The following is a 23395-nucleotide window of genomic DNA, read 5'->3' on the forward strand; positions in this document are numbered from 1 at the left end:
TCAGGTGGGCTTCAGTCTTCCAGGTTCTACATTTCCTTCCAGGGATGGGGGCTTAAACCGGCACTTTCAAGTGGTAATAGATGTGGCTTTAGTAAAACATAATTAGTCTGGGGACCGGGAGGGTAAACAAATGTGTAATTCATGAATTTGCTAATTGTCCTTCATTTTGATCTTCTGCCATTTTTCCTAGAGTCTCTGACTGACATCCGTGCTCGTGGCAAGGACTCAGAGAGTGCCGGGAGCGAGCCGCGGAGGCGACGGGCATCAAGGCTGGACGCCCGGCCGGCCACACCCTCCTCCCGCCACCGCCTCCAGCCCAGACCCCAGCGCCCCGCACAGCACACAAGGCAGGAAGCCCGTGGCACTCCACCTTTTATTTTCTTAAACTGTACACAGATGTAAAATACTTTAACAGCAAGTCTATGGGAAAATTGTTTGGTTTTAAATTATTATGAAACAGAACCTAAGGGGAGCTTTATTAAATAAACATAAAGGTGGGGATTTAAGGACGCACACCTGCAATCTACCATAGTCATTTTTTTCTGTACCTTCTGGGTGTGTAAAGATAGAAAAGACACATCAAACTGAATAAACAAAATCCATTTATACCCTGAAACGTTGGCAGGCCACTCAAGGGATTGTTCAGAACGTCTACCTCATATAAGATGGCCTCACCATCTAATAAAAATTAAAACTGATCTGTTGGCCTCTTTGGTTCCAAAATTATGTATAATACATTTAACTGTATTTTTTTTTTTTGCTGCTATAAAAATAACTTCTTTTTTCAAATGGCAGTTTCTGACTAATCATGCAACTAAATCAGTGCAAACATTAAAAGCAATCATTCGCTTAAAAAAGAAGCAAAGGATTTCATTTCAAGTATAAAAAATATAAAAAGAGTCGTACGAGTCCAGTTTCGTCTAGTGTGGGTCAACCCTTTAAATTGCATAGTTCACGTGGCACTTGGACATCTGGGGGTGAGCGAGTTCAGTGCTCTGCCAAGGGCCACTTCTGGACACACGCAGATGGGCAAGTGCTATATCATGTGCGTTCAGGCAAGTCGGCAAGTGCTAGGAAGGGCAGGCGGGCAGGCGAGCAGGCGGGGGCCGCGTCCATGGCCGGCCCTGGTGGCCGGGACCCACGCAGGCAACTTCTGCAAAGCAGCCGGAAAGCCTTCCCCAGCTCTCCAAGACCGGCTAAACTGTTCCCCTCCCACAAACCCTGCTGGGGGTGGGGGGGGGGCATCCCCCCCCCCTTCCCCAACGCAAGCATTTCCAGAATGCCTCCACTCCACCGTTTCCTCCTCTGGGCTCATTCCCTTGCCTAGGGCATCATTTCCACCCCTTCCCCAACCAGTCCTAGAGGAATATGCCCAGTGAAGGGCACAGATTGCAACTTTTTTTTCCTCCCATGTAGAACAATTCAAATCTTAACTTAAAAGGTCATACCTGGTAGCAAAGTCCCTTTTCAATTATACAACTGGAATGAATGACCTGTCAGCTGCTAGTGATCAGTTAAAGCATCAAATTAAGACCCTTCTCTTCTCCCTCCCTCCCTACCCCAAAAACAAACACACATATAAGTCACGCCAGGGACCCAAGCAACAGTCAAAGGGTCATTGCCACGGCTCCGCAGTCTCTGGCAGGTTGTGTCCGTTCTGGGCCTCTTTCCCTCTACAAGGGTGGGAAAAGACAGGCTTCCCCTGGTCCTGCAGCATGAAGGATCCCAGGCAGGGAAGGAAGCCAACGTGTCTGAGCCAGGAGATGCTGAGGCATGGCAGGCCTCGCACACAAGCAAAGGGGGACACGCAGCCCTCCTGCCTGTCCGCACACTCCCCACCCCCGCATCTGCTTCTCCTCTCTGTGGCTCCCGTGCTCGCTCTCTCTCTCTCTCTCTCTCTCTCTCTCTCCTCTCTCTCTCTCTTTCTCTGTGTCTCTCTGTCTTTGTGCTTTTATGTGTGCTCGGAAGGCGCGATTCAGAGTGGCCGGGCCAGCTGGTGGGAATGGTGGCTGCTCACCCCATTCTCTCCGACTGACAGGCATTTGTAGCTAAGCTGCCATTTGTCACCGCATCCATTTGCTGGTATCCTGGAGGCTGCTGTGTGGGTGGCAGGATGCGTCTGGCTGTGCGTGTCTACGTGTGCATTTGAAAGTATCTCGCGTCGGTCGAGGGTTCTTGCTCTGGCTTTGACTGATTGCTCGATGAAGTAGTAGGAAAACGTTTCGGGCCTCGCCCTGGTGCCTTCCGGGCAGCCCCACGTCAGGACCGCGCCGAGCCGGCCGGGCACCCGGCGGTCCCCACGGGGGCTGGGGGGAACCCTTCCGGCCCTGGCGCCCCTCCACCACCGCCGCAGCCCTGCCGTGTGGTCAGGCACAGCCGCACTCCTCCACGATCATGTTGGGCACATCCCGCTTAACGATGTTGTACTCGTCATCGAAGTAGAGCATGGACATGGTGCTCAGCTTGGTGGGGATGCAGCAGGAGTTTACTGTGCCGGGGTTCAGGCCCCGCATGCGGTACTGGTTCACCACCGCCGTGTGGAAGGAGGAGGCGGAGCCAGGGACCCCCGCCAGGTAGGCCGGGCAGCTGCCCTCACAGTAGTTCCCGTAGTAGCCGGTGGGTGCGATGATCCAGTCGTTCCAGCCAATGAGGCGGAAATCAATGAAGAACTGTTGCCTGCAACAGAGGTTGGTCCGGCCATCGCACTCCAGGCCCCGCTTGCGGATGCGGTGCCGGCTGTCCCCCAGCCGCGCCTGCACCACCACGAAGGGCCGGTGCGACTCCTCACCGGGGTCCACGAACACGGGCACCACGGCCAGCTCCTGGCATCCGTCGCACTGCACGTCCAGGCTGAGCCGCCGCTCGCCCCGCTCAAACAAGGCCTGGATGGCCTCCGTGAGTGGGAAGGTGTGCCAGCCGCTGCGCTTGAGGTCCACCTTCTTCTCCACCGCGTTCCACCGGTCGCCCTGGCCCTGCTCCTGGAAGTACACCTTGACCCGCACCTTCCTCCGGCTGCCCTTCTCCAGGACGTAGGGCAGGAGCTTCAGGTAAAGCCACAGGCTGGCCTGCACCACAAACAGGTTCTGGTTGCCTTCGTTGGAGACGAAGAAGTACAGGCGGACCCGGGAGGAGGCGAGGCCATCTGCGGAGAGGTGGGAGAGCAGGCCAAGTTAATTCAAGGAGAACACGAGGCAATGGGGAAAGAGACTCTGCTGCATGATGCTGGAATGTGAACTTGCCACGCAGCTGGAAAACGTTATTGACCAGAAATACTGTTCCTGGGGCCAGGGCCTCTGACTGTAACCTGGGAGAGGCAGAGAAAATCGTTTTCCATTGAGAAACCCGGACCAGCTTGGAGCTGGAGGGTCCAGGCCTATAAAATCCTGCCTCACCTCTCCCAGGCCAGGGCTCCCTGGAGACAGGCTGTCAGGCCTCAAAGCTCAACAGAGGAACTTGTCAGGAGGCCAAGATCTTAACAAGTTGTTATGGGTATCTGTGAAATCTGAAAAGCAAAACCAGGATCGCACTGAGGATTTTAGGGTGGGTTGTTTCAGTGGAAAGGTAGTTTCTTTTTTTTTTTTTTTTTTTTTCTTTTTCTTTTTTTCTTTTGGTTAACTCAGGGCATTGCAAAATCGAGCTGAGCCACCTACCGCCTCTTCCCAGTGTTTACCTAAGCATGATCTGATCCAACCCCCAGTGGAACCTCCACTGCAAACAAGCGAGCTCTGCTCAGATTTCTAACACAGGAACGTGTGCTTTGCAGGCTGCAAAGAGCAGCCCTCGTTTCTGACTAGTTCCAAGGGACAGGACATTCAGCCTTGAAACTTGAGGTCCGCTCCTTTCATGAGACGCTGGCTCCCCATTAATGGCACGTTCAAAATTGCCAAGGGAAAGGGGAACTGGCTTGTTAGTCTCCTCCATAATTCAGCTCAACAAGAAGAGAGACCATGCCAACCCAGACACAACTACTCTCTCATCCTACATTGCAGTGACTCTTCTGACAATTTGGACTTTTTTCTTCCTTTTTTTTTTTTTTTTTCTCCAGGAAGAACAAATAAGGCAACTGTGTGGCCGTGGCTGGTTTTATCAAACCTCCTACCACTGCCCTGCAGCCCCCTCCTCAGGCCTCGCCTGGCTCCTCTAATAACACTGACATCTGACTTTGAAATGGGGGAAAGTGCAGCCTTAAAAGCTGGTCTTGGACGAGCTGCCTGTGACCTGAATCTGTTATTTATAAGTCAAAGAGCTGGCTCCGTGAAATGGACCAGAAATATACCAGCCCCCGCTGTCATTTTGTGCCACCGGGACCAAAAGGCCTCCTCGACCTTCCAGAATCACATTTCTACTCTGGGCCCCAAAGCACCTTTTAATCCAAGCTCTCTAATTGCATGTCGAGCTTTCCCTGACTCGGTCGGACAGCTAAAACAGCAATGCATTTCTTTCTAAGCACAAACCAGTCCGATTGTCTCTGCTTTTCTCCACACCCGGCCATGCAAAACTTTTCATCCCTTTTCATCCCCAGGCGGCACCGGCACCGTCTGCCTGCTGCCTGGGAGGGTGGGGGGCATTTTCAGCCTGGTGACACAACCGCTCCCCGCCCCGACACACACACACACACACAAGCTCCCTGCCCACCCCCGCCCTGCCCGCACCAGGGCTTCCCCCTCTGCGACCTTCTCCGCAGTCCCCTCGGCACAAATGGGGCTGAGCTCCAGGCACAAAAGCCAGCCTGGCTCATTCAAGTCCTGAAAAGGACAGCGGAGTGGAAAGCACTTGCAGCATTTCAGCGCCGGCACATTTTCCTTCTCCTCTTAAAGTTCCGAAAGGTTTTCTGTCCCTCGATTATTACATTTGGACAGTGGCAGAAATAAATGTGCAGATGCAGGGCCGGGAGAAGATTCCAGAAGGGACTCCTACCCTTTGTTAACTGGGAACTCTGCGGCTCGCAGGCGAGGGGGTTGCTGCGGCTGCCAGGCAAGCCCAGAGGCACGGGGCTGCCCCCGAGCCGCGTCTTTCTCTGCGTAAATGATGGGACCTGTTGAGAAGCCTGCCTTCCGCCGGTTCCGGTGCCCACACAATCGGGGGGAGGTTGCCTAGCTCTCCCCAGCGAGCCGGCAGCAATCCTGGCAAGCCCGCGCTGCCCTGCCCGGCGAGGGAAGCGGCCCGGCCTCTCCCGGCGCGCACACTCACACTCACACACACACACACGCACACACACACGCGCGCACCCTCTTCTCGGCCCACGGGCACCAACAAGCACGCACATCTCCAGCCACACCGCTGAGCCTACACTCCGGCCGTGGGAAACAAAAACATTAAGCAACCGCCCAGCAAGCGCCCGCGGAGCCAGGGCCGCGCGCATCTGCCGGGAGGGGGATGCGCGCCCAGAGGCGCCGGGGCGGATTTCTGGGGGCAGTGGTGGAGGGCGGGGGGCACCGGGCGGACCGACGGGGCGCACGGCGGGGGCTGGCGGCAGGGCTGGGGTGCGCCCCGCGGGGAGAGCGGGGCGCGGGGCGCGGGGCGCGGGGCCGGCCGTGGGGCAGACCCACCTGTCTCGGCGAAGCTGATGATCTCGGAGACGCGCTCCTGGCCGTCCGCGCCCGCGCTGGCGTGGCCGTCGAGGTGCGGGATCTCCACGCGGCCGTCCTCGCGCACCTTGCCCGCGTGCAGCTTGCGCAGCGCCGTGACCATGGCGGCCTTGGGCACCGCGTGCGTGATGTTGGGCCGGCCCCGCATCTGCAGGCGGCTCAGGATGTGGCGCTTCACCGCCTCCAGGAAGTCGCCGTCCACCCGGCCCGGCTCCTCGGGCCGCCGGAAGCCGCCGCACGACGTGCAGGTGTCCTGCGAGCCGCCGGGGGCCCCGGGCGGCGGGGGCGGCGGCGGCGCGGCGGGCGCCGGCGGGGGCGGGGGCGTGGGCGAGCCCCCGGCCTCGGGCCCCAGCCAGCCGGCCGCCAGCAGCAGGAGGCAGGCGGCGCCCAGCGCCCGAGCGGGCAGCCCGTCCATGGTGCGCCGCTGCCGACGAGGGCGCCCGCCGCGAGCCGAGCCGAGCCGAGCCGAGCCGAGCCGAGCGCAGGGCCGGGCTCCGGGCTCCGGGCTCCGGGCTCCGGGCTCCCGGCGCGCCGCCCCGCCCCGCCCCCGCCCGCGCCCGCGCCCGCGCCCGCCCGGGCCTCCGCCCGCCCGCCGGGAGGGCCGCCGCCGGCAGCAGGGGGAGGGGAGGGGAGGGGAGGGGAGGGGAGGGGGCGGCCGGGCCGCGGGGGCTGCGCGCGGCGGGGAAGGGGCCGGGCCGCGGCGGGGCGGGGCGGGGCGCGGCGCGGGCGGGGGCGCGGGGGTCAGCGCCGCGCGGGCGTCTCCGGGCGCCGCGGCCTCCGCAGCCTCCCCCCCATCCTCTCCGCGTCGGGGCCCGCGGCCCGCGGCTCGGGTGAAGCGAAAGCGGCCGCGCGGGGCCGGTGGGAAGGGGCCGGTCGACGCAACTTGGCCGAGACGGAAGCGAGGGCGCCGGAGTCGGCGGAGGGGGCCGGGGCGGCTTGCGCGGCGCTGCGGCGGGGCCCCGCTCGCACCTGAGCGCCGGGAAGGGCCGGAGCGGGGCGGGGGCGGGGGCGGGCGCGGGCGCGGGGCCGGCTCAGAGGCGGCGCGGAGCCCCCGGCCAAGGGCCCTGCAGTCCTCGCGGCGCGTCACGCGGCAAAGTTGTCTCCAGGCTCCCGGGGCGCCGCATCCACCGGCGGGCGGGCCGCTGCGCGCTCCGGGCTCGCTCCGCCGCCTCCTCGCCGGCCGCCTCCCTCCCTCCGCCGGCTGCGCGGGCCGGCGGGGCGCGGGGCGCAGGCTGGGAGCCGAGGCGGAGGCCGGGCCCTTCTCGCCCTGTCGCGGCGGCGGCGGCGGCGGCGGCGGGCTCCGAGCGCCTCAAAGTCTCGCAGCGGCCCCGGTGCGGGGCCCCGGCTCCTCTCCCGCGGGCGCTCCCGGGGCCGGGCGAGCCGGAGCGTGGCGGCCGCGGCGCGGTGCGGAGCCTGCCGAGGACTTCCTCCCTTTGCCCTCTCTTCTTTTACTCGCCTCGTTTTTTCTCCCAAGGGGGAAAAAAAAAAGCCGCACAATCTCCGTATGTGCGCGCGCGTTGAGATAGACGTTGGCATAAAGGGGGGGGGGGGGCGAGTCTCGTCCCGGCCCTGCGGGAGGGGCCGTCCGCGCCTCCCCGCTCCGGCCTTCCCCGCCCGGGGGGGCGGAATCTGCCCGAGTCGCTGCCGCCCGCCCCCCACGCCCGCCCCCCACGCCCACCCCCGCTTCCCCCCGCTGCTCCCCTTTCTGCCTCCGCGGGGAGGAGGGGCGAGCCGGGCCGTCCCCTCCCCCGCCCCGCAGGGCCCGGCCACTTTTGCCGTCTCGAAACTTTCCCACCACGTGGGCGCCCCGGACCCTCCCCAGCCGGGCGCCGGGCGACACGGACGCGCTCCCGGCCCGGGCCCCCGCGCTCGCCCCCTCCCGGCCCCTGCCGCCGCCCCCCGCCCCTCTGGTGCCTCCCGGGGTGCACCTTCCCGGGCTCGGCGTGGATGCGGCTCCCGGGCTGCAGCGCCCCAGCCCAGCGCCCCGGGCCGCCCGAGCATCGCACGAGGCGCGGGCCCGCGGGCCGGAGGGGCGGAGGGGGCGGTGGCCGCTGGAGGCCCGGCCCGCCGCAGCCCCTGCCGCCTCCCGGCCCCAGGCAGCCCTCGACTGCGTGGGGGGGCAGCCTCGCGGCTGGGAGGCCTCCGAGCCCCAGGACCTGCGGAACTGGCGAGGTCTCCGGCCCCACTGCCCCCCCGCCCTAAGCGGTAGATCTAGGTCTCAGCACACCCGGGTTCCAGGGGCGGCTCGGCCGCTGCCAGCCTTGCAGGAGTGACCTTGAGTAGTCTTCACCCTCTCCCGTCCTTATCTCGTCATCTGTGATGGGGGAGGACAAGAACACCTGTGTGACGCTCTGGGCGCCCCAAACTTGGCCAAGCACCTCCAAGAACCCTATATACCGTGATTCCAAGGCATAGTTCCTGGGGGGACCCGGACAACAGACCCTGTCAGTGAACGCGGAGCACCCAACGCCAAGAGCAGCCGGTCCTTCCCCCCCTTACGCCCCCACCTGGGTGCGGAGCAGCACAGCAGAGCCAGAGGGCCCGGCGCTGGGGCCACGGACCACCGCCCTGCCCCTGCGCTGTCCCCTTCCTCGCCCGGACCCCCACCGCCGGTCGCGGTCCCTGCAACAGGCGAGACTGTGCGGTGCAAGCAGGGTGGGGGGTCATCGTGGCTTTCCTGGGCCGCAGGGGAGCGGAAGCTGGATGGTGGCTTCAGCTCCGGTTCCCCACCCTCCCCTAGCTGGGAGCTGCGGGCTGCGGGCTGCGAGCTGCGAGCCGCAGTCGGGCCTCCCGCCCGTTCGTGCCTGCGGGGAGCTGGGCCGGACTGCAGCCCGCTGAGGCCCGCAAGTCTGGAGGCCGAGCGCCCCCTCCCTCCCAAGCTGAGGAACCGACCTGAAGGTGCCTGGCCCTTCGGGACAGCCTTGGAGCTGATGCGGGTTTACCAAGGGGGAGTCAGAGAAGCAGGGGACCAGGAGGGTCCCCGCCGTGGCGGCCCTCCTGTCTCCGTAGGGCTTTCCCCAGAGCCCGATTCTCTGCTGTTCCCAAACAGCACGGCACTCTCTGGCCTCTCGTTCCACCACTTGCTGGATGATGCCAGAACCTGGGGAGCCTGTGGTATCTGGGCAGGAAGGAGGTGCTTCTACCTCAGGGGTTTGCTTGCATCTTCCACCAGACGCACATGCTCTGGTTCTCTGGGTCTTTCCATCACTGCGGCCACCAACCACTTGGCAAACTCCTCTGTCTTGAAGACCCAACCTCATCTCTCCTCCTTGGTGAAGCTCACCATGGCCCTCTTGTGTCCTGACTAGTTATTTGCCATATTAGGCTCCTCCACCCAGTGCCTGGCTATTAGCCCTTCACCTATATGTCTCCTTTGTGGGGCCCCAGACTCCCAGAGGACAAAGACCAAGTCTCATGGCCCTATCGGATGCCAGATCAGGAGCAGCTTGTTGAACTAATGCTTGGTTGATTGATTGAATGAATGAATGAATGAATGAACGAACGAGAAAAGTCATCAAGCAATGAGCTCATCAAGAAATGGGCACCTCTGCACTCCCCAGTATAAACCCTCCCAAAAGCCGTCTGTCCGTTCCTATCTGGCTAGGAGGGATCTCACTGAGCCCCACCCCGGCTGGACAGGGCTGGCAAAGAGGGGGTGCTCCGCACCTTTGGGAAGGTGGGAAGGGCAGCATCCTGCCCATTGACCTGGCTCCAGGAGGGGCAGAAGGCACCTCCTCCTTGCTGGGAAGAGGAGGCTGAGAGGAGGGTCCCCATTTTGCTCCCCTGGTGGAGCGCTGTCAGCCCTGCTGCCAGTCATCTGCTGGGAGGGAACTGGGTCAAGCGGTAGTCAGAAACCATCTGCTCGAGAAGCTGGGATTATCCCGCCCTCTGCTGATCCCCCAGCCCCCAGGAGCTGAGGGTGTAAATTGAGTTCTTCAAGATCACCTTGTACTTGGGGGGGACCCCCCATCTCCTACTGGGGGGCAAGGACCTGTTCCTGTTGCTTCCAAGCCTCTGTTAGCACTGGGCTCTGTTCTCCTTGTGCCATTGACCTCAGCCTTCAGGATCAGCCAGGGATGTCACGGCACCTGGCAGTTTAGAATATAAGACACGTCAGTGGCATAGCCAGTGCCCTCCTGCAGGACAGGTCACCCCCCAACACAAACACCGCCACAGAAGGCTGCCTCCCTGCCACCGTTCAAGGGACTCAGGCCCCATGGGGAAGGAAGGAAGAAAACATGGCGGCATTGTGGATCCTGGCACACAAAGCATGAGAAGGCTTCCTCTGGGAGCCACAGAGTATGCGCTCTCACAACTGTTTTGTTTTTGCATAACTCACAGTTAAGTGTCAATTTGGGGACACTGGAAATGTCCACAAGTGACAAAGTTAACCATGAATAAGCCTGAGAACTCCTTTGCTAAAAGAGACCCCAGGTGCAGCTCTTGGCCTCATGACCCCCACAGGATGCGGGTGAAAAGAAGGCCCTCACACCAATGGCACATGGGCTGAAGAGAGGCCTTTGGCACAGTTGGGCCCAGGGACCTGGTGTTCACTTTCCCACTACTGGTCAGGGAGCCACTGTTGCTCCCTGTGCCACACATCACTATGGTACATCACACCTCTCAGGAGTGGCTCAGTGTGTGAATGGCAGGAGCTGCATGCCAGCCCAGAGGAGATATCCTGTCCACCTGGCAGCTCAAGACACAGGAGAGGAACAAGCCTAGAGCCCGGGGCAAGCCAGGACTCAGCCACGGGGACCCCCGAGGGGCCAGGAGCCAGGCTGACCTTCATCAAAGCTCAGACACCAGCATAGAGTCCCCGCAGAATGCGCCCCAAGGCCACCTCATGCTTTTGAGGTCACAGAGCCAAGTCCTTGACAAGAGAGGACTGTGGGAAGGTCATGTTGATGACACAACCCTGTATTTTTCACCAGGGCAGCTGGATGGTGCCCACCTTTGGGGGACCCCACCAGCTCTCCACATCCTTAAGCTCTGCTGTGGCCTCGGAAAGGATGCTTGTCATCTCTGAAACCCATGAGCTCCAAGGCTGAGACCAACTGTGTGCCCTTCAACTGTAGCTGCCTGGCACCCAGCACAGCCCTGCCCTAGGAATGCTTACAAACTAGTCAGTTTGTCACGTGTCACTGATGAAGGAGCTAAGGCTCCGGGACGTGGCCTCGTCAGTGGGCCTGGGGTTCACATGCAGACTCCCAGGTTCTAATTGGGCTATATAGGGTGCAGGCCACCAGAGGTGTGCGCCCTCCTGCTTCCCACCCGGCATATGCATGCTGACCACACCAATCCCTGAACCAGCTCCAATGCAAAACCATGTTGTAGGGCTCCCTCCTCTAGTAGTTCCTTTCAAGCTGACTCTCTCAGCAACCAATCCCCTAAAATTTGTTAGCAGGAATCCTAGAAATCATTGTGTTCCAGGACGCCTGGGTGGCTCAGCGGTTGAGCGTCTGCCTTTGGCTCGGGGCGTGATCCTGGAGTCTCGGGATTGGGCTCCCCGTAGGGAGCCTGCTTCTCCCTGTGCCTGTGTCTCTGCCTCTATCTCTGTGTCTCTCATGAATAAATAAATAAAATCTTAAAAAAAAAAAGAAAGAAAGAAATCATTACGTCCCTGAACCCATTCTCAGTAAGACTGAGGCGCTGGGAAGAAGTTGGCCTGAGAGGACCTGAGGGAGCCCCACCCCTCCACTTCATCCAGCACGGTGCTAAAGGCTGTCCCAGAGTACGATTGAACGTGTCTTGAACACTCGGGAGGTATTCAACAGCACCTATAGGGATGGCTATCCAAGCTGGTATAGTTTCTGGAAAAATTGGGGTCCTAAATACAGCATTTAGATAGTGTCCCACTTCAAATTGTTAATCGCAAACTGTTCCTAGCCCAGAACTCCTTCCCATTCATTCAATAACCATGCTGAACTAGCTGCTGAGGATAAAGCAAAGCTGAAGTCCAACCTCATTACCCTCGTGACCCCTTCCCAGTCTATCGGGGAGGCCAATACACTAACTGGGAGCTAGCTGGGATAATGCGGCACAGTGGGAATGAGAATGAACAAACTACATCTGCCAGGAATCTCAGGGGAAGCAGGATTTGAACTGAACCTTGAAACAGGAGGAGGCATTTTCTAGGTGGGCATGAGAGAGGAAAGGTCACCTGGGAGAGGAGCCTTCCTGATGGGAATATGTTCCAAGTCCAATGGAGCTAGGCTGGGGAGGGACAGGAGTGACTTGTCAGCCCAGAAAGGTGTAATAAGGCCAGGAGGGGATGTACCCCTTGTGAGAGTTTTTTAGGAGGACCTCAGAGCAGGAGAGAGTCAGCCTATCAGGGAGGAAATAAGGGCCAAAGAGAAGGTATTGGCAGTGAAGGAAGAAAAGAAGAAAGGGGAAAGGTTGGATGCCTTGCATCAAGATCCCAGGTCTGGGCTGAGCAGGATGAGCTGAGGATCCTCCCCCACCCAATTTCTGCCCTGAGTGGTCCTGGATGCAACTCCCATGTGTGTGGCGAGAACCCAATGAGCTAGTTGTTTTGCAACTAACAAAGGAAAAACGGAGCATTTCAAAGGTCTCCTGGCTTTGGGTCCCCAAGCCCAACCATGTCCACTTCAGGAACACTTGAGTCCAACCATAGAACTCTCCTTAAATAGCATCCCCCAGTATTCAGCGGCTCTTGAACTTCATAGCTGACCTTGTGTCCATGTCTTGGAGAATGGGATGTGACCTGCCCGTCCAATGAGCCATCAGCAAAAAAACCCAACCATGCACAGCCGACCCAAGATAGCATTTCTTAGGTTCTCCCAAGTGACAGGAACAACACAGAAGAAAACAAGGAAATTACTCTTGTATGTGGGTATTGACAAGACATCCTTTCTTCTTTTTAAAACAAAACCAGTGAACGGGTTAATTCATGAAAGCTGAAGACCTTTATTTCCAATAGTCAAAACACCCCCCACCCCGTGTACCTGGGTACTCCATAGTCATCAAATCCATACCTGTGGGGCTCTCCCAGTGGAGTAGCTCAGAAAGAGAGCCACCAAGATGTACTGCTTCACGCAAGATCACCCCTTCTGTAAAGGGAAGACTGAATTCTCGCTGTCAGTAAAACGGTCTGTTTTGCCAATGAAGGGAATTCTGCAGGGGGAACCACTGTGCTTATAGAAGAAAGAAAAAAAAATAGAGCCATTACCAGCTCATTCCCCAGCCCAGCCCAGGCCTATTGCAGGCTCAAAAAGCTGGGTTAATTTCAAGCGCCCCAAACTTTGAGCCCTTTCCCTCTGGCCCAGCGCTGGGCAGCCTTACACTGGGCAGTGGGCAGGCACAGACTCATTTACACTGCTCTCCCCACGCTTGCCTCTGTGTTCCCCAGCCCTGCTCCTCCACCACCCCCACTCCTCCTCACCCCCTCCCCCAGAGTCAGGTGCTAATCCAAGAAAGGAGGGATCTCTCACCCATCCCCCTGGGCTCCAGCACATTCAGCTCTTTCCCTGCCTTTCCTTGCCCATACGTTAGATTCTGGATTGAAATGCTGGAGGGAAAAAAAAAAAAGAATGAAAAGGAAATGATCAGATTTTTGTTGATGGGTAAACATATTTATATCTAATTAGGAAACCTCGCTGTGAAGGGGGTAAAGTGTTTTAGTTCTGGCCTACTGAGGACAAATACCTATTTTGCATTCATTCTCCAAGTTGGTAAAAGACGCCCAGAGTCGGTCCTCGTTAGCAGTGCCAAGAGAACCATGAGCAGAGCTCAGGCTAAAAGGCAGCGCCCCCGGGGGCTCCCCCTGCCAGTGGAGCCTGTCTGCCCAGAGTTTTTTCATGCAAGCTGGTCTTAAGCCAGGGATTTGAGGGGATTTGCCCTTCTCCACCTTTCCAAAAAAGGAAAAAAGAAAAGAAAGCTATCAAGATGATAGGTGGATATAATCAGATATAGCTAGATGATAACTAGATGATAGATGATAGATAGATATAGATAGATAGATAGATAGATAGATAGATAGATAGATAATAGAGAGATAGAGATAGAGAGAGATAGAGATGATAGATGATAGATAAATAGAGATAGATAGATAGAGATGATAGATGATAGGTAGATAGATAGATAGATAGATAGATAGATAGATAGATAGAAAATAGATCAGGTCAATAAGGAACAAGCATCTCTAGGATGAAGAAATACAAATTGTTAAACTTCCATTTGACCTTCATCTCTCTGAGAGCGCCTAATGCTTCTCATACCCCCACAACTTCCTACTGATTCAGAAATAACAGCACAGAGCAAGGAACTTAATTAAAAATAAAAAGAAGAAGCTGCCAGTGCCTTGGCTTTCATCAGGGACACAGATACTAAAATACTCATCAACTGACATTCACTATCACTCATCAAAAGAAGCTAAGAATATGCATTATTATAAAACCCCCTCATGACATTGTTTGTACCTGTAAATAATGCAAACCCTTATCCACCTAAGCTCTGCTAACCAAGAATGCTTTATTATTAATCAAATTTGGACACAGTCTGACACACTCACTATCTTGCACATGCAGGAGATAACTAACCCTCCCAGCAACGAGTGCATCTTCTGGGTTCAGGGCCGCTCCAAATCATCTCCAACCCTTCCTGATCCCTCCACCTATTGTTCAAAAAGTGTGCGATGCATTTGTTCAGAGAACCTAGTGAAATGGGACCTTGTACCAGGCGATGACAGGACTACGACACTGGCTTGCCTTTGGCTCAATTAGCAGAGAGGGCCAGGCCCTTCAGCCACAAGAAGGTGTGTAAGGACCAGAGGCGTGAGAGAGGCCTGGCGTGGTGGGATTTGCAGAAGGAGGGGGGAAGAGGGGAACTCGGAGAATTCGCTGGGGCTGGTGCTGAGGGTTGAAGCGACCCTGGCAGAGGCAGGACAGAGACGGTCAGGGTCAGGGAGGGGTGTCTGGCAAGGGACTTCCAGACAGCAGGCTCCTCGCAAATTGAGGATGGTGGAGCAGAAGGACCGGAGCGGGGTCATGGTGACTTTCTGCGGCCACACCAGCCACACCAGCCCTGTGCTGCCTCTTCCGCTCTTCCCTTACACCAGAGAAGAAAACCTTGGGAGTTTAAGTCTCCAGTATTTGGGGAATTCTGTTATTTGCAGTCAAACCTAAGGTTAACTAACCAAGGAGTCTTGCAGCTGAGATGAGGTAACTTCCCTGCTCCAGTAGGGAATAGAAGGGAAAAAAAGAAAGGAGAAGCAGAATAGAGGAGCAGTAGGGGAGGTGGAAGGAAAGGAGAAGGTGGTGTCACACAGCCAGGGGGGTACGGGAGCCGAGGGGACCAAGTGTGGCCAAGCAGTCCCAGAGGACTCCTGGAGAGGGCACTGCAGTTGGCAAATGGGGCTGGGAGGTGGTAGTCCCTGGATGAGCAAAGTGCTCAGGGGAAGGAAGACATGTGGACCCAGAAGGGTGCCACCTTCCTTCCTGATCCAGGCCAGTGGGGCCCAGAGCTTTGAGGCTAGAAGTGAGTATGGGGGGTGGCTGTGCAGTGGGGCGGCCTCCGAAGGTGGGAGGCAGGGCTGGCTGACACGCAGAAGCAGAGGCAAGCAGACCATAGGGGGAGACCTGGAGGGGGAAGTCCTCCAGGGAATAGGGTGGCCTGGGGCATTTTAGTCTGAGAGATGGAAATGGGGACCCAAACTAGCCCACGGGTTTGGGTGCGTGGGACGGTGATCAGCCTGAAGAAGGTCAACACCAGGAACTGAATTCAGAGGACTGAATGGTGCATGTATGTGTTAGGATGTGTGCATTAGCATTTGCATTGGTGTGTGCGTGTTGTGGTATTGGTGTAGGCGCGTGTTGAGACATATGTGTTGTGTCGGGTATATTCAGGAGTCTGGTGTTGGAGTATGTGTGTCGGGATACGTGTGTGTGTGTGTGTGTGTTGTGGCAGATGGGTGTGGAGTGTGTGCGTTGGAGTGTGCAGGTCTTAGCATGGGTGCTGGTGGTGGTGACATGTATGCACCAATCTCGGGATGCTTTGACCGATAAGATGAACAGCAAGGAAAATAATAGTTCAGGCATTTCCTGCCCTGTAAAACCATCCTGCTGATTCCAGGAGAGACTCAGAAGGCAGGACTCATAGGAGTTTGCGGTTGCATGAGGAAGAGAGGGAGAAGGAAGAATCAGGAATGGCAGGCATCTGGCACTGGGGCCGGGCGTCCCCCTGGGCATGTCAGACACTAAGACAGGTCCTAAGCATTGGTGGAACAGCCACCATCCCCATCCACCCAACCCATTGCACTAGAAAGCTACTTGCCCAGGCACACTTGCTTCTCCCATATCACCACAGCCACAGAGAGAAAACATTTCCCAAATTCCCCTGCAATGACTGTCCCTGGAAGTATCGAGAAAGCGTGATCTGCAGAATGAGATCAGCCGGGAGGAGGGAGGCAGCCCACATCTCCACCAGAGGTTCCAGAGGAGTGGCTGAGAAGACACAGGGTGACTCCCAGAACTGCCCGTGAGCATCAGCCCTGGGCATGGGGGGTGTGGGTGCTGGCCGGCGCACCTCTGGGCTGGCGACTCAGGAGCCGGGGGTCGCTGCGTGGGCCACTGCCACAGGCAGAAGCCTACCCCTGGCTGCCTTGGGGTGCTAGATGTGCTGCTTCTGGAGATAGAGCAGTGGCAGCCAAGCCCACCACTCGGAGCACGCAGGCTGTTGAGCGGTAGCTCCTTGTGTATTCCCGTAGGAAGAATCATCCTCCAACCAATAAAGAGTTCACTCTTTCCTATGACCACACTTCTATCTTGCAGTTTTTTTCTGTGATTCTCCACTGTCAAGGAAAAGTTCGAGTTCCTCGTGAAGCCTACAGGGTGTGGAGTGGGGGGCTTCTCATCTAGCCCCTGCCGCCTATCTGGCTTTTGATAAAGAACCCCTTCCTGGGCCCCAGCCACTCACTCACTCTCTCTTTCTCTTCCGGACACTGAGAGCGACTTCTAGTGACCGGGCCAGGCCATGTGTGTCTCTGGGATAACCAATCTTCCTGGCTTTCCCAGGGCCAAGGCGTTTCCCAGGATGTGGGACTTTCCATGGAAAAACCGGGACTGTCCCAGACAAACCAGGACAGTTGGCCACACTGCATGCCTCACCCCTTCTTATCTTTACTCATGTTATTAGTGCAGCCTGCAGAGCCCTGTCTGCCAGGAAACACTCTATCCACACTAGGCCCAAGCATTGCTGCCTCCAGGAAGCTTCTTAGTCAGCTCCTTATCTCCCTCAAAACCTAAGAACTCCAAATTAGGAATTCCAAGCCAGGTATGATGGCTCTATGGTTGGTAGGAACTCCTGTTCCTTCTTTCTTATCATGAAGTTTCCATAAGTTTTCCATGAAGGTTACCTAACAACCACAAGATCGCTGCTGGAGCACCATCCATCACATCACTGTTTCAAGCAGTGGGAAGGAGGAAAGGGGATGGCCTTGCATCCTCTTAGCTAGGCCAGTTCTATTACAAGGCTAACCCTCGAGGCCCCACTTAACAACACTGCTTTTATCTCCTTGGCCACCCCTAGACATAAGGGTGGTCGAAAAACACAGTGTAGCAGGGTTCTACACCGCTCCAAATTAAACAAGAGTTCAATCAGAAAATAAATACAGGGGGATCTCTGGGTGGCTCAGCGGTTAGCGCCGGCCTTTGGCCCAGGGCGTGATCCTGGAGTCCCAGGATCTAATCCCACGTCGGGCTCCCGGTATGGAGCCTGCTTCTCCCTCTGCCTGTGTCTCTGCCTCTCTCTCTCTATGTCTATCATGAATAAGTAATTAAAATCTTTAAAAATAAAAAATAATAAAGTAAATACAGACTAAATATTGGGTGTACACAGAGGGCATGTTAAGGAATCTGGGGTTTGTCCTGAATGTGATGCAAAGTTTTAGAGGGTTTTTGTCAGTGCCACTGTGATTGGATTTGCCCAGTGAGAAGTGCTCCGGCTGGGGGGAGGGGGAGCAGGAAGATGAGTGGGGCCCCGGCTTGATCACTCAGGTGAAAGAGAACAGAGCTGGGGCTAGTGTCTCTGCAGGAGGTGGTAAGAAGCTGCCTGACCGGCCCCTGGGGGTTAGTGCTGCCAGGACACGTGGACGGATTGGGTGTGGGGTGTGGAGGGAAGAGAGAACTGAGGGGACGGATCCCAGGTTCGGGGGCTGATCAACCAGGACGGTGTGGTGCCCCTAGTGGGGGTGGGGGAGACGGGGAGAGGAAGAGGGGGCAATAACACATTCTGCTTGAATGTACCGAATTTGAGGGGCACTAGTGGAGGCTGCTGCATCGGTAGTTGGACAGGGTTCAGGGCAGAGGTGAAACAATTTGGGCACCGCAGGTGCATGCGCGGTATGGAAAGCCAGGGCAAGAGGTGTTGACGGAGAAGAGGGCCAAGGATGGGGCCTGGGGTGCGTCCCCCCTAGAGCCAGGGGAGCCAGCAGAGAGGCGGGAAGGGAGCTCAGCGCCGGGAGAGAAGCCAGAGCGGCGGCCGGAGGAGGAGCGAGGGCCAGATGCCCGATGCCGGGAGCGGTCAGCACAGCAGAGAACTCACCCTGGGGTTTGGCGATGTGGCTTGTTAGTGACCTTGACCCGATCCAAGGGCCATTTCAGTAGAGCCGAGGGCCAGAGGGCCTTAGCAAGTGTAGCTGATGAGCAAGAGGACCAGCCAGGAAGTTCTTCCCAACATGAAGGAAAGCAGAGGAATGGGGCAGAGTCGGAGGAGATGGGAAGTCCTGGGGGGGGGGGCACCTCACCTTCAAGCCCCAGTGCCTAACGGTAGGCTCCCCCCTGCTACCGCTCTACAAGAGCCCCAGGGATGGTGGGCACCAAACAGATCGCGTTCAGTTTGGGGTCGAGAGGGTCAGACCCTCATTGTTGAGATCTCGGATGTCTCGGCTTTCTCTCTGTGGCCAGAGAGGTCATTTCACAGCCAACAAAGCTACACCAGGTGCCCATTCTGTGCAAGTCCCTGTGCTGGGCACAGCCACCAACATCATGTCAATTCTTCTGAGGCTGCTTGCTATAGGGTTGGGGAGGAGACCATGTACTCCTCCTCTCCCCTTTCTCACTCTGAATCAGGTCCCCCTGAATTGGGAGGTTGACCAGGTGCTGTTGGATCACATCCCCACCTGGGTTTCCTGAGTCTATCTCCTTCTGCTGCCTGCCCTGTTTCCTCTCTCTGGGTATGAGAGGAAAACAGGTGCCATGCTAAGGAGATTGGGGCCAGGGCTTTATTTTGTCTTATTTATAGAAATTTCCAAAATACAGGGGCACCTGGGTGACTCAGTGATTGAGCATCTGCCTTTGGCTCAGTTCTTGATCCCAGGGTCCTGGGATCCAGTCCTGGATCCGGCTCCCCACAGGGAGCCTGCTTCTCCCTCTGCCTGTGTCTCTAGTCTCTACCTCTCTCTGTGTGTCTCTCATGAATAAATACATAAAACCTTAAAAAAAAAAAAAGAAAGAAATTCTCAAGCGCACACTAGAGAGAAAAGGATCATGACGACCACACGGAGCGCTGGGTGGAGGAGGAAGACAGTTGTTCGGCCCCAGAGTCAGTTTTGCCAAAAGACTACAGCAATGTTTTCAAAACTGCAGGTCTTGTGTCAAACGCAAACAGGTCATGAATTTCAGATTTAGCAGGTTAGGACCCTCATTTAATGCAAGGAAAAGGAATAGAATGGAAATTAACAGGAAATCACACACAATAAAATGAATACTATTGCATGACGCTGTTTTCGTGTGTCTATGTCTATGTATTTGTAGGCATGCATGTGTGTTCTAGGTGGTGACATCAAGCGGATTCGTGACATTGAGTTTAAAGTCAAAAGAGGGTGAAAACCACCAGCCTCTAGAATATCTCCTTGTCCCCTCACCCCCAGCAGTGACATCCTCAGCATCGCAGACTGGGTGGGGGGCATCATTCCCTGGAGGGGGCTGCTGTTTCCTCTAGTGGAAATTGTGTGTCACAAATGGCATGTTGGAGAAATAGTGTCCCCAGGCTGCGGCCACCCGATCTGCAGCTATTTAGAGTTACATCTAATGCAACAAATGCAATTGAGTGCTACTGTGAGAAGATGCCACTCTGGATCCTCCACCCTGCTGAGTAGACACTGAAGCCAACAACCCAGCCGGGATCCATCAGGTAGATGGACCAGTGGTTCTCAACCTGGATGCACGTTAGAAGCACCCAGCAAGCCGCCCTCCCAAAGACCCTGATGTAATTGGGAGGGAGGCTGCCCGGGCGTGGGGAGGCTTTAAGGCTAATTATAACGTAGGATTACGGGGAAGAACCACTGGCATAGAAGGAGGTATGGCACTCCCACTCACTGAAGCCACGCTGCCCTCCCTTCTGCAGCAGGACAGTTGTGCTTTGTGGCTACAGTGTCCAAAGCCGCTGGTACCCCCTGGGTGTGACAGAGGGTGGCACAGACCTGCTGGCTCCTGGCAAGCCCTCCAGGAGGTCACAGTCAGAATGATTGTTCAGTCCTCTCTGCCTCATGCCCTAGAAACCCAAAAGCATCCTTTTTTTTTTTAAAGATTTATTTATATATTTAAGAGAGAGAAAAAGATTGGGCAAGGGTCAGGGGAGGGAAGGGCAGAGGGAGAGGGAGAGAACCTCAAGCAGACACTGCACTCAGGGTAAAGCCCAACTCAGGGCTCAATCCCAAGACCCTGAGATCATGACCTGAGCCAAAAGCAAGAATCAGACACTTAACCGACTGCACAATCCAAGTGCCCCCACAAAGGTATTCTTTGGAGTGAAGACACCCTACTAGCATGTGGGCTCTGCACGAAGATCAGCAGGGGGCTGGTTCCCATCAACCGTGCTCCCCTGACCTTCCTCTAACATGACACACAGTCACACACTCACGTTACACACATCTTCCTGGGCTTTGGGTGGTATGTGTTCTTCAGAAGTCTGCAACTCCTCACGCTCTCCTGCACTTTCCCTCTCCTTTGGCTGCCTATCCTCCGTTGCCCTCTCCCTATCACAGGAGAAAGGGGGATACCTAAAGATCACCAGGACCAGGAATTTGTTTGGTTTTCACTTGCTTGTAGAAATGTCCACACACAGGGGCATCTCTGGGTGGCTCAGTCAGTTAAAGATCTGCCTTCAGCTCAGGTCATGATCCCGGGGTCTTGGGATCGAGTCCAGCGTAGGTCTCCCTGCTCAGTGTTGTGAACACGTCCCGTCTGTCTTCAGACAAGCTGATGGTGGAATTCCCGAATCTTCCAGCTCCGGGGCTTGTTTACCACCTCAGCACCCTGCTGGTCAATACTGCATTGCCCGGTCACTTTAGAAAAAAGTAAAATTCCAAAATGCTCCAGCACCAAGGTCACCACCACCTGTGCCGAGAAATGAAAAAATGTCTACGTGTGTGTGCTTGGGGTGAGGAGGAGGGGAACGGCAAAATGGTTCGTTTCAAACTTTAGTGGCTTTGTCCAGGCTTTGCTCAATCCCGGGCTAACGGCTCAACTATCTGAACTCCAAACCAAAATAAATATACCTCTGAAGTTCAACAATGTTATTACATCAAGGCTGATGTAATGGCTCCAAACCATGAGAAAATAATATTCCAGCATAATGGGTCCCTCTGTTTAGCCAGAGGAAAGGCTGGGCTGCTGGCTTCTTGTCAACTGGAATTTGGCATTTTGTATCATTGTTAAGCTGGGTGTGTGTGTGTATGTGTGTGTGTAACCTAATTAATGATGTTTTAGTAATTGCGGTATGAAAGAATATAGATAGATATTAAAATATAATTGAGGGGTGCAGAGCAGGTCCTTGGGCCAACCCAAAGGAGAGTTCCAGAACGATCATCCCCTGCCTGCCCCACCCCGGGAGCCCCTCCCAGACTCAGCTTCTCACGAGGTGACACTTTAGGATTCTGATGGCCCTCTGGGAGGTCACGGTTCAAGGGGTAGAGGAAGGTCAAGGTGGCTCAAGGCTACTTTACTCAGGGAGATAACTTCCAAATAAAAAAGGAAGTGGTACCTGACCCCAGGAAGGTATCTGTGGATACTCAGAGCATCTACAGACAGCTGACGAGCTGGCTCCTGCAGCCAAGCCAGGCTTAGCGGGACGTGTGCTAAAGAAGAATGGTCCACTTGGGGGCACCTGGGTGGCTCAGTGGCTGAGCATCTGCCGTGGGCTCAGGTCGTGATCCCGGGGTCTTGGGATCAAGTCCCACATCAGGGTCCCTACAGGGAGCCTGTTTCTCCCTCTGCCTATGTCTCTGTCTTTCTCTTTCTGTGTATGTCTCTCATGAATGAATGAATAAATAAATAAACAAATAAATAAATAAATAAAATCTTTAAAGAAAAAAAGAATGGTCCACTTGGCTGGCATTCTCTGCACCCATGACTGCTCTCCAAGAGCATGCTGTCCTGCCCCTGAACCTGAACCTGGATTCGGCCCTCTTTTTTTTTTTTAAGATTTCATTTATTTATTCATGAATCTCCTGGGTCTCCAGGATCACGCCCTGGGCCGAAGGTGGCGCTAAACCGCTGAGCCACCTGGGCTACCCGGATTCAGCCCTCTTACACCCTCACTAGGCTCAGGCCAGCTCAGAGGTTGATGTAGGAAAGACTTTGACAGAAAGAGTGCCAACACTCAGTTTCCTTGGACAGGTCACTGCACCGCGCTGCAACCTCCCCACCTACAAAGTGCAGCTCGGTAGCTCACGCCTCCCTGCGTGGGCACCCTGCATCCACACCTGTGCAAAAAGCCCATGCAAAGGGCGGCCGTTCAAGTTCCCAGGTCAGAGACATCTGCCAGCCAGTAGAGCCCAAGCCCTTCCCACCCCAGGTTCTACCTAGAACGCAACCATTTTTGTTGGGGTTTGGGGCGGGGGGGTTGGTTTTTTGGGGTTTTTTGTTTTTACATATCAGTCATCAACACCAACTGTTAACCACATGCAGAACCCAGAGCCAGCCTCCGCCCCAGGCCCATGGGTTCCTTAGCCAAATCAGGCTGAGGCATGCACAGGGACAAACATTCATTGTGTCATATCTCACTGAGTCCCTACCACCGATCTATCATTGTTCCCGTTTTGCAGATGAGGAAACAGAGGTTTGGGGAGGGTCACAAACAGGCCAGGCGTTTCATGTGTGGAGCTACAGGCTCATCTACAAGAGGGGAACAGCAGCCCCCTCCAGGGACTCACGTGTGTCTGCTCAGGCTGCTGTAACAAAGTACCATTGACCAGGTGGCTTCCGCAGCAGAAATTCATTGTTTCGAGGTTCTGGAGGCCAGAGGTCTAAGAACCCCTGTCACAGTGTGGATTCCTTCTGAGGCCTCTCTCCTTGACTTGTAGACGGACTCCTTCTTTCCTTGTCTTCTACGTGGTCTTCCCTTTAAATGTGTCATTGTCTTAATCTCCTCTGCTTTTAAGGACATCAGTCATATGGGATTAGAGTTCACCCATATGACCTTATTTTACCTTAATTACCTTCTTGAAGACCCTGTCTCCAAATGTGATCCTATTCTGATGCACAGGCAGGTAGGGCTCTAACATAGGAATTTGAGGAGGACACGACTCAGCTTGTAGCCCAGGGGATGACATGGGTGACATGACTGGAGCAGCAGGTGGCCCTCTGTGGGCTCACTCCGGGCAGTGGTGAGCATGGGGAGTGGTCAGCCCCAAGACCCATCATCAGTTTTTGCTGAGTGCCTCCTGCACAACAGGCCGTGCTGGGGTAAGGTGGCCCCAGGTGTCATGTGGCAGAAGGAACAGCATAAGCATAAGGGGCAGCCAGGACAGCCTAAAGAGCAGAGAGTATGTGTGAGGCTCTGCAAAC

General features: G+C 56.0%; 1 protein-coding gene across 1 annotated transcript; it reads right to left on the reverse strand.

Annotated features, from left to right (window-relative positions):
- Positions 1 to 355: 355 nt before the first annotated feature.
- On the reverse strand, positions 356 to 6126 carry INHBB (inhibin subunit beta B). Its single transcript, XM_041739952.1, has 2 exons — positions 5550 to 6126; positions 356 to 3142 (listed from the first exon to the last, which is right to left on the reverse strand). The coding sequence occupies exons 1-2, from the start codon at positions 6001 to 6003 to the stop codon at positions 2367 to 2369; spliced, it is 1230 nt and encodes a 409-aa protein (XP_041595886.1). The 5' UTR covers positions 6004 to 6126; the 3' UTR covers positions 356 to 2366.
- Positions 6127 to 23395: the final 17269 nt, after the last annotated feature.

Source organism: Vulpes lagopus, chromosome 24 (genome assembly GCF_018345385.1).
Source record: "Vulpes lagopus strain Blue_001 chromosome 24, ASM1834538v1, whole genome shotgun sequence".
Classification (NCBI taxonomy): domain Eukaryota; kingdom Metazoa; phylum Chordata; class Mammalia; order Carnivora; family Canidae; genus Vulpes; species Vulpes lagopus.

Excerpts from the sequence above, each read along its gene's own strand:
- INHBB (XM_041739952.1), bottom strand. The coding sequence starts at position 6,003 with ATGGACGGGCTGCCCGCTCGGGCGCTGGGCGCCGCCTGCCTCCTGCTG. Across the intron at positions 3,143-5,549 it reads CATCAGCTTCGCCGAGACAG|ATGGCCTCGCCTCCTCCCGG; the intron begins GTGGGTCTGCCC and ends ACCTCTCCGCAG.